The sequence below is a fragment of the Galeopterus variegatus genome, unplaced genomic scaffold (assembly GCF_000696425.1).
Source record: "Galeopterus variegatus unplaced genomic scaffold, G_variegatus-3.0.2 Scaffold7358, whole genome shotgun sequence".
In the NCBI taxonomy this organism is placed as follows: Eukaryota; Metazoa; Chordata; class Mammalia; order Dermoptera; family Cynocephalidae; genus Galeopterus; species Galeopterus variegatus.
The window spans coordinates 85,827-96,667 of record NW_007733469.1 but is presented as its reverse complement, the minus strand read 5'-3'; the positions used below and the strand labels follow the sequence as shown (position 1 = coordinate 96,667).

Genomic DNA, 10,841 nt, shown 5'->3' with positions numbered 1-10,841 from the left:
TTTCTCCTTCCCACAGCTTATCTCCTGTAAATGTTGAAGCTTCTTGTGTTGAGAAATAAAAAGTAATAGCCAGAGGGTAGTGGTGTTAGTTGTAAAACATTATGGATGAACCTAATGCCAATGAATTTTACACTTAAAAATGGTTAAAATGGTAAATTTTACTTTACTTATATTTTACCAGAATAAAAAAAATGTAATAGCCAGAAAGAAGTATCCATTTGGATTCAGCTGAGAAATACAGGGAACCAGAGATCTCAATGATCATGGGCAAAATTAACCCCAGAAAACTAGCAATGTTCCCAGGAAAATATCCCTTCAAGAGGCCTGGGAATTCCAGGAAACTGTATCTTATACTATGGATTGAATTTTGTCCCTCAAAAAGGTGTTGAAATACTAACCTCCAGTACCTGAGAATGTGGCCTTTTTTGGAACTAGGATCATTGCAGCTACAATTCATTACAATGAAGTCACATTGGAGCAGGGTGGGCCCTTAATTTAATATGACTAGTGTCTTTATAAGAAGAGACATAGAGACAGTGACACACAGGAGAGAAGGCCATGTGAAGATAGAGGTGGAGATTATTTTTTATGCTTATTTTTTCCTTTGGCAGCTGGCTGGTATGGAGAGCAGGGTGGGCCCTTAATTTAATATGACTAGTGTCTTTATAAGAAGAGACATAGAGACAGCGACACATAGGAGAGAAGGCCATGTGAAGATAGAGGTGGAGATTATTTTTTATTCTTATTTTTTCCTTTGGCAGCTGGCTGGTATGGAGATCTGAACCCTTGACCTTGGTGAGAAAGGCAGAAATTGCAGTGATGCAGCCGTACGCTGGAACACCAAGGAATGCCAGCCACCACCAGAAGCTGGAAGAGGTAAGGAAAGATTCCTTCCTAGAGCCTTCACAGACAGCGTGGCCCTGCTGACACCTTGACTCCAGACTTCTAGCTTCCAGAACTACGAGAGAATAAATCTGTGTTTGTGATCATTTGTTGTGGCAGCCCTTGGAGACGAATGCACCTTGTGAGAAGTGTTTCTCCTTAAGTTACCAGGCTGTCCTCTTAACTAGCCCTTAAGGCATAAGCAAGATGACACACACTGTTAAAGTACCTTAGTTTGAACTGGGGGGCAAATAATAATATGGTAACAAAGGTGGCTGGTTGTCGGTGCCATGACTTGAGAAGCCTGGTGCGCTGCCTGTGCATGTGCTGCTTCTCCTGTGACTGCCTGGCTTTGTTTTATAAGAGCCTTCCCAAAGCCTTGTTAGCCCTATAAAAACACGTGTCCTCTGGCCCTCCTCTGGGCAGTCCGACGTAACAGCATGAGGCCTCAGTTTGGACTTTGTTTTTGCATCAGCTGGAATTTCTGGTGGAATCGCTGTCTCTCCCTGACTAAGCATGACGAAGTCCAGGCTTTGCACAGAACCTCTGAGTGCTGGGTGATGACCTCTCCTCTCCCGTTCCCTCTTTACCTCTGGTGGGCAATAGGCACAGCCTGAGGTGGTAAAAACTGTGACTCTCTCATAGGCTGGGAACCGTCCCCACAGAGTCTAGGAGGTGGCAGGAACAGGTCATGAGGAGAGCTGTTTCATTCATTTCTGAACCCATCTCCACCTAATTTCTACTCAGAAGAAAAGAATCCATTCTTAGATTAACCTTCAAAGCAATAAATGAGTCATTAGCTAGATTAAAACACCACGGTAACAGCTGAAAGGGTTTCTCCAGGGCCCTGGTTCAAGTCCTTACCCCCTTTGACTATCCACACCCTCCTCTCCCTGTCTCCAGTAATCACAGGCTTTCTCTTTCCACAAGAGCTACAAAAGCTATCTGAGGGAAAGGATCTGAAAGACACACAGGTTTAAAGCCTGACAACAACTTAATATTTTACACTTTCCCTTCCAGGGATATTTTCAGTTAACTCTTTTGTTCTCACCCCACCCCAGGTTAGTGGAGATAATAAAGCTTTAGACTAGACCTTCAGAGGAAAGGTCAAAATGCCTGCGATTCCTGGCATTTCCCAGCAGATGGGGCAGTCCTAAAATTGCACCACATACCCAAATGCTTACCTTAAGACCTTCACAGGAAGCCAGACATGCCTACCGACAAAGGTGGGAGTGAGGAAAAGAGGGGAGTGCCAAAATAAACCCTGGTATTACACAGATTCCAGGGAAATAATCCTTCTGGAATTTCCAGGGCTCTGTGATTACCTGAATCGATAACACCAAACCTCAAATTAAAGCTAGCAGCCACACAGGCACTGGGCTAGTGCTTTTCTCCAGTGGTTCTGTATCCTGGCTGTACCTCAGAATTATCTGGGAAGCTTTGGAAAGTGCTGGCCATGGTCTCACTCAGAGAACACACTTCAAGAAATGTGGGGGAAGGAAATTGAATTGAGGTGTGGAAAAGTGAGTTACTTCTTTTGCCTCTTGACTCTTGTCTGGAGCTCACTGCCAAGCAGTAACCATCACCAGGTAAGTCTGCTATAGGAGGGCACAGAGCCTGGGTCAGCTCACTCACATGGACACAAGGTGCCTGTCACTGGGAAACTGTCTTCAGCAAGGCAGGCACCGTGGCTTCCCACCACCTCGGGTGCCTCTGTCTACCTGGGTTTATTTTTGCTCTTAGAATAAATATTGTTACTGCTACTGTCAACCAGCTAAATCCCAACTGAAGTAAAAGCCTAAAATGTCAGAATTTACCAATCCAGACTATTGTATGAACCTTCCCTTATGAAAATAAATATCTTAGGTTTCTCAATCTGACTTTATGTGTTAAAAGCCTATTTGGAGAAGAAAGTTACATGGGTGCCACCACCTTTATTGAAAAGTTTACCTATGGTGGTGAAAAGCTCGAACCCCAAGGAAGCAGAAAGAGAAAAATGCAAATGCAAGTCCTGGGAGGGACCAAGTGGCCAGGGCATAGCCGATCCATTCAATGATCTCACCGAGGAAATTGGCTCCGGAAACATACTTAAACAAGCCGCCTGCGTGTAGAAGAATCAAAAAGTCAGAATCAGAATGGAATCATTGCAACATTAAACCCCTCCACTTTGTTCCAAAATACGTAAAGGCAGCTAGGACAAATGTGGGGCTGGACACTCCCTCCACAGTCACAGGAGTTGGGTGGAATCCTGTCCGGGAGAAAGGAAGACAAAGCAAAAGCAGCCTGTTGCCCTTAGAACATTCTGGAATCGTGGCCCCAACTGCTTGATGGGCTCCATCCAAATCTCTAACAGCTGCTGGACCACCATCTTTGGACAGGACAAGGAAGAGGTGAGGAGGTCTGGATTTTGTTTCGTTTTGTTAAGGAACATTTTCAGACCACTTCTTACCTTCCCGCTCCTTCCCTGGACAGCCATGCTGCCAGTCAGCGTATTTCACCTTCACAGTCACGCAAAATGAAACGACACATTACGACAAAATAATAAAAATCTGAATTGATATGAGAAGTAATCAGATTCTCTTTGGGCATCCCCGCAACCCCCTATCCCCCATTGAACCTCGAGTTCAAAGTAGGGAGTAGGAGCTACAGGTATTTGTCCTGCTGGAGGCTGGTGAGGTTTGCCTCTGTGGATTTTAAAATAAATGTTTAATTTTCTACCCATCAAGGGATTTCCTCTGTCAGAACTATATCTAGAAATCAGCACTATTAAATATATCCACACTCAAATTTTATGACCCACATTAAACTGGGGAAGATTCAACCAAAACAATTTTTTTCTTCTTTCTATAGTTATATAAAAATATTTTGTTTCTAAATCATTCTCCATCATAACTCAAAAGTTGGGCACGAACCTTAGTAATCTGGTTCTTAAGAGTTTTCTCTGCTCTTCTTTATTTGTCTAGTTACTGAGTGAAAATTTTAAAAAAGCAAAGCCCCTTAAAGTTTTCTTTCTTAAGGGTGACATCGCAGCAGTCACTTACATTAAAGAGTGGCGTACTCCATACACTGTTCACACCTTTATTTATTTTATTTAACCACATATTCTAGAGGTGTCTCCACATGTACCATCTACTGGTACAGAAAGGGCCTTGGTCTAAGGTGAGGAGAGCCAGTTCCCAACCTACGATTCCCTAGACCCTGGGAGGAATCACTGATCTATTGCAAAGAGTTTATAAATTGTCTGTGAATAGAATAAATGGTATATCTTAATCTACTGTATTACTTTTGTTTGATGTAGTGTTAGAATATCAACAGCATTCAAATTCATTTAGATGTATTACTGAGTTCATAGTAGCTTTGTCATTATTAATCAGTGGATATTAATTTGCCCCAATACTATGCCATAGTTCAAGAAATTTTTTTATGTAGGAAAAGGGTTATATTCACATCTGAAAAGATGAGAGCCACTGACCTACATAAATACTCACCTAAATGTATTGAAAGATGACTTAGACTGGTTCATTCCTGCCTGCTTATACAGTCATGCGTCACTTAATGACAGAGGTACATTCTGAGAAATGTGTTATCAGAGGATTTCATCATTGTGCAGACATCACAGAGTGTACTTACACAAACTTACATGCATAGTCCACACACCTAAGCTACATGCTATAGCTTGTTGCTCCAAGGCGACAAACCTCTACAGCATGTTACTGTACTGAATACTGTAGGCAATTGTACACAACGATATTTGTGTACCTAAAAATATATGAAAATAGAAAAGGAATTTTTCAGCTTTATTATAATTTTATGAGACCATTGTCATATATGTGTTCTGTTGTTAATGGAAACGTCCTTATGTGTCACATGACTGTATTTGTCAGTCTCACACACTGGATTCTTGGGAATGATCAGGATTTCAAATATTCTGTGCCTTAATCTCCAAAAATATATTTGTAGTTGTAAGACCTCCCATCCTAAACCATTTGATTAAGTAAATATGGTTCTCTGCCCCTTTAACAGTATACAAGTGGCAGGAAATACACATTACTCTTAACTAGTCACTAAATAAGTGTAGGTAAATTGGAGAGGATAAATTTGTTGTTCATGAACGATTCAGCTTTATTTGCTAACCTAGAAAGGTACGTGACAATCTTATCTACTGCAACTAGGTTGTAGCCTATTCCCACCCTACCGAAACCTCCCACTCTCTCCCACCTTCAAGGTATTGTTACCTCCCATCTTCCTGAGGGTTCTTGTAGCTCTCCTAAGGTTCTGCACTTAGATCGGAAATGCAAATGTGCTGTGAGTGGGACAGGACATGGGGGGACGCCAAGAGCAAGCCAGGACACACTGTATCTTTTGTGCCCTGGCTGCCTCTTCCCCATTTGTTACTCATAGCATAATCCGTGGGACAGGCTCCAAGGAAGGGTGGGAATCTGGGCACAATGGAGGCATTACCTTGTGGGATCTTGTAGATGATTTCTCCAGGCTTCCTGAGATGGCGCAATATATAGTCACTGTGAATGTTGATTCCCATTCCCAAAATAAATAAGAAGGTACCTTGGCAAAGAAGAGAAGGGGGGAAAGTTAAAAAATGTGTCCTGATTTTGATGCTTTTCTCACAAGCTAAGTTTTTTTTTCTAAAAATGAAGGGAGAGGCATTTGATTTATAAACCTAAGAATGGTACTAAGATATGGCATTTGATTTATAAACCTAAGAATGGTACTAAGATATGGCAAAAAGGTAGGGGGTGGGAGGGTGTAGGGAATAACCCCTGGTCCCAAAGTTTGGGTGGAGGATGGATGTGCCGTTTTCTAGATCAAAAGGCTGAAAGTGCACAGTAACACATGATGAAGACAGGAGGGAGAAGAGAGACAGAGGCAACACCATGTCCAATACCTAACCAAATAAACAACAGCAAGAAAGAATGAATACTAGCGAGCCTGTGGCCCATTCACAAATAATCAGTGAGTGGCGAACTCAACAGCCAATTCCAACTCCTGCCCCTTTGCCATCCCCCACTATAGAGGCTGGAAAGTTGAAAGGTGGTCACATGACCTAGTTCTGCCCATGTGTCTTTGGGAACTTCCTTGGAAATCTTCTGCTTTTCTGATAAAGGGGGCAGATGGGACTTGTGCCTCTACTTCCTCCTTCCTCCTGCCTCGTTTGCCAGATGTAAAGCCTTGAGCTACAGCCACTGTCTTGCACTGTTTGCAATGACATGACTAACACGAGGACCACAGGCAAACATGCTAAGAATAGTGGAGCAGAAAGGTGGAAAGTGCCTGGGTTTTTTTAATGGCATCGGTACACACAGGAATGCATGAGCCACCTACCTTTGGAAACTCCTTGTTATGTAAGAAATATGAATCTGAATTATTTAAATCACTATTAGCTGACTCACTGAGAGCATACACCCAACTCCCATGAAAGTAATCTAGCTGGACTGGAGGGCTTGGTAAAGGACTGACTGATTTCCACCACTGCCATTTCATACACACACACACACACACACACACACACACACACACATTCTTACGTTAAAAAGTGGCGTACTACATACACTGTTCACACCTTTATTTATTTTATTTAACCACATATTCTAGAGGTGTCTCCACATGTACCATCTACTGGTACAGAAAGGGCCTTGGTCTAAGGTGAGGAGAGCCAGGATCAGGAGTGTTAGTACCTGCATCACAATGGACATTATCACAGCCCAGAAATACTCACTGTCCCACATGGAGACCCAATCCCACCTCTCAACAAAGTGCATTTGTGCTGATCAAAATACATCAGGCAAAAAGCAAGAACAGTTTAGTTAAATAATCAGATCTACTCTCACTTTATTTAGTATGATATGGAACAATTATTTTCCACCTTGTCTAGTCAAAAGATCATTGGCCTGGAAGAAAGGGCACCAGGGAAGGGATGTTGGGTGTTGGGTGGGGGAACAAGGAGGGGGGACAGCATGCACAGCAATGGCAGGAAGCAGGGACCTTGGACCAGCTGTCTGTGTGTCCTTGAGCAAGTGACTACACCTCTGTCATCTGTAAAGTGTAGATTCTAACAGTACCTATCTGACAAGGATGGTATGGAGATCATTCTCATGTTCAGTTATTTATTCATTCATTCAACTAATATTCGTTAGGGCTTACTATGTACCAAGCTGTGTTCTAAGCACGGGGGATACAGTAGCGAGAAAAATAGTCAAGGTGTCTGTTGTCATGGAGCTTCTATTTTAGTGGAGGAACACACAAATAAATTAAATGAATTTAAAAATTAAAGTTATGTGATTAAAAATCACGTAATGGTCACTGCAATGCAGAAAAACAAAGTAGGGTGACGAGATAAAGTGGGGTAAATTTTTTCTGAAGATTTGACATTTATCCCGTAATTTGAATAACAAGGATGGAAAAGCTGAGGAAGAGGGACTGAGAGGTCCAAAGGCCTGGCACACCTGAAGCTTGAGGATGGAGAGCGGAAACGAGGCAAAGAGGACAAGATGACAAGCAAAAAGTCACATCAAGCATAGTAGGCCCTGGTGAGGGGTTTGGATTTTTCAGTGCAATAGAAAGTCATTGGTAGGTTTTAAGCAGTGGAGAAATAGGATCTGGTTTCTGTTTATTATGACTGCAAAAGAAATACATATGTTGTGTAGAATATTAAACACTAATAAGCAGAAATAAGAAGACCAAGACACCTATTCTTATCACCCAGAAATTACCACCATTAAACACCATAGTGCATATCCTCTCAAAATTGGCCATATTTCAATTTCCTCGGATGCTCCCCAAATGCCTCGTATGGGTGGTTTGTGCAAACCAAGGTCCAATATAGGGCCCCATCTGGCATCTGGTCTTGTTGTCCTTTAAGACTCTTTTAATCTAGCTCAGACCCCACCTTTTTCTTTTTTTCAGGACACTGATTTGTTGAAGAGATCAGTGTGCCCATAATGTCCCCTTTTCTAGACATGACCGGCTTACTTCCTCACGGGCGTGCTTACCTTGTTTCCCCAACTGCTGATTTCCAGCAAACAGGCATAAATCATTTTCCTGTGTGGTTATGTGAGCATTTCCTGTTTAATATACAGTTAAGTACATTTGCGTGTTTGTTCTCAATTTTAGGAAACTTTTCTTCAGTTTAGTTTTTTTTTTTTTTTCCTCAATTAAGTAATGAAGTTCCGTGATTCAAAGGACAAAACTATATTGAAAGGAAAGCTCTGGCCGCCCACCCTGCTCTCTTTACCCCAAGATGTACAGGGAAACTTTATTAGTTTCTCTTTTGTAATTCCAATATTTCCTTTTCTGGTTAAACACACACACACACACACAGACACTTTCTTTCTATCTCATTCCTACATAAAAAGCAGCATACTATACACATGGTTTACCCCTTTACTTATTTTTATTTAACTACATATCCTGGAAGTGTCTCCACATAAGCACACAGAGATCTTCCTTGCTTTTTGGTTTTCTTCCTTTTTCCCTTCCTTCCTCTCATTCTTTCTTTCTTCCTTCCTTTCTTTCTTTATTAATTAACTAATTGATCTATTTAATTTCTATCTTTGTTTCTGTTAAAGAATACTCTATTGCGTGTAGGTGCCAGGATCCATGCAACCATCCTCTGGTCTTTCGTATTTTCAAATGTTCATGATGACTACTGTGCGGAGAATGGGTTATCGAAGGACAGCAATGGAGGTAGGAAGTTCAATTTGGAGGTTATTGTCCAAGTCCAGACAAGAGGGAACCGTGGCTTGGACTGCGATGAAATTAATGAAGTTAGAGAGAAGTGAGCCCAGTGGCACATGTTCTGGAGATCGAGCCAGAAGCACTAAACTGACAGATAGAATATAATGTGTGATATTAAGAGGGATTAAGCATAATCCCTATTATCCTATTATTTTTATTTGAGCCAAAATAATGTACAAAGAACTGAACCTTCCTGGACTTTAGCTCCTTTTACAAAAAAAATGGAAAAAAAATTCGATGATCAATGTCTTCAACTACTTTACATAGGGTGGTCAGGAAAAGTCTCTTTGAGGAGGAGCAAATTGGTAGAGATCTAAATGAAGTGATGGAACAAGCTCCATGAATATAAGGGGGCAAAGCCTTCTAGGCAGAGGGAATCGTCACATACAAAGCTCTGGGGCAGGACAAGCTTGGCAATGTCCATCATAGCAGGAAGGCCACTGGGGGCTAGAGCACAGGAAAGGAGGTTGGGAAATAAAGCTCAAGAACATTTGGGTTTCATAGGCAGTGGTAAGACATTTATATTTTCCCTTGAGAGTAATGGGAATTTATTGAAGAGTTTTGAGATGGGGAATGACATGATACATTTTTGAACAATCTTTCTGGCTGCCATTTAGAGAAAAGACCAGGGAGAGAATGGGATCATTAGGAAGTTATTGCGGTAGGGTTGGGAGAGGTGATGGTGACCCAGAATGAGGCAAGGGGTGCAAGCTGGGGAGCTGGTGAGAAGAGTTCCGATTCACTTACCCAAGCTAAACCGTATATCTGTGTACCACGCTTCAGGATATTCAGCACAGTAAGTCAGATAGTAGCCTTGAAGGAATCCATTTCCCAAGCAGAAGAAAAAGCCTTTGAAAAGGATTACAGCTGGAAAAGGCCTCCCTCTAGTGAGCAATGAGTAAACAAACGTCCTGGGACATATGGGGGAAAAGGTTAGGATTCATTGTTAAAAAAAAAAAAAAAAAGAAAAGTCAAACAATGTGAGGGAAAGGTTTCAAGCAGATAACCATATCAAACTTGTCTTCACAAATCATATTTCTTAAATTTGTGGAATGAAAGAACATTATTATCCAGTTCTAGATCAACCGTTTGTCCTGTTATTAGTCTTACTTTATAAAAATCCACTGCAGCTACCACCTGGTACCTTATTTTATTCTCACAACAGATCCAAAACGTAAATATCATTCCCCAGTAACCAATAAATTCAATTCTATGAGCTCAGGATTGAAGATAAGCTTTCTATAAATTTAGAAGTGAAATCTAGTTTTTACTGGAGGAAAGGTGAAGCCTGGCTTACCCCCAACAGAAGAATGGCATTTTGATAGTAGCGACTTGACCACATGGCTCCATAATGTCTAATAGGATTACTTAATATATTATAGTATTCCCTGGAAAGTGGACTGCAGAATCCCTTGAGAAAAAGGAGCAATCCCTCTAAATAATAGGAATCATGAATCTAGAGGAACCTAGGAAGAAGGGCTTAAAATATATAAATACCCTCAAAATAAAAATTTACCTCCCTTGAGAAAAAGGAGCAATCCCTCTAAATAATAGGAATCATGAATCTAGAGGAACCTAGAAAGAAGGGCTTAAAATATATAAATACCCTCAAAATAAAAATTTACCTAAGATATAATGCTAAAAATTAGACCACAAACTACATACCCTTTAGAGTTTTCTTCTCTTATGATACAATATAGCAGTCATACAGAAAAGTTCATAAACCTGTGCAAATAGTTGAATAACTATCAAATAACACCCATGTGGCCAGTAAGTCAGTCAAGATATACAACATTGCCATCACCCTCTAATGTCCCCTACCTGTTCGCAAAACCACCATCATCCCACATGTAACCTCCATCTGGATTTTCATAATAATCACTTCTTTCTTTTCTTTTTATATTTTATTTTATTTTATTTTATTTTATTTATCTTATTTTATTTATCTTATTTTATTTTATTTATCTTATTTTATTTTATTTATTTTATTTTATTTTATTTTATTTATTTTATTTTGTCAATATACAATGTTGTTGATTATTGTGGCCCATCACCGAAACCTCCCTCCCTCCTCCCTATCCCCCCTCCCTCCCAACAATGTCCTTTCTGATCACTTGTCATATCAATTTCAAGGAATTGTAATTGTTGTGTCTTCTTCCCCCCTCCCATTTTTTTTTTTTTTTTTTTTTTTTTTTTTTTTTCCTTTT

At 40.7% G+C, this 10,841-nt stretch overlaps 1 protein-coding gene across 1 annotated transcript in view; it reads right to left on the bottom strand.

Moving 5' to 3' along the window:
* The window catches only part of SRD5A2 (steroid-5-alpha-reductase, alpha polypeptide 2 (3-oxo-5 alpha-steroid delta 4-dehydrogenase alpha 2)), a gene marked incomplete at its 5' end in the record, with an annotated part of 54,259 nt that overhangs the window by 519 nt on the left and 42,899 nt on the right, over positions 1–10,841 (bottom strand). The window contains 3 exons of the mRNA XM_008591872.1: positions 2,833–2,983; positions 5,344–5,445; positions 9,382–9,545. Of these exons, the coding sequence (XP_008590094.1) occupies positions 2,833–2,983; positions 5,344–5,445; positions 9,382–9,545 (417 nt within the window). The remainder of the gene's footprint in view (positions 1–2,832; positions 2,984–5,343; positions 5,446–9,381; positions 9,546–10,841) is intronic.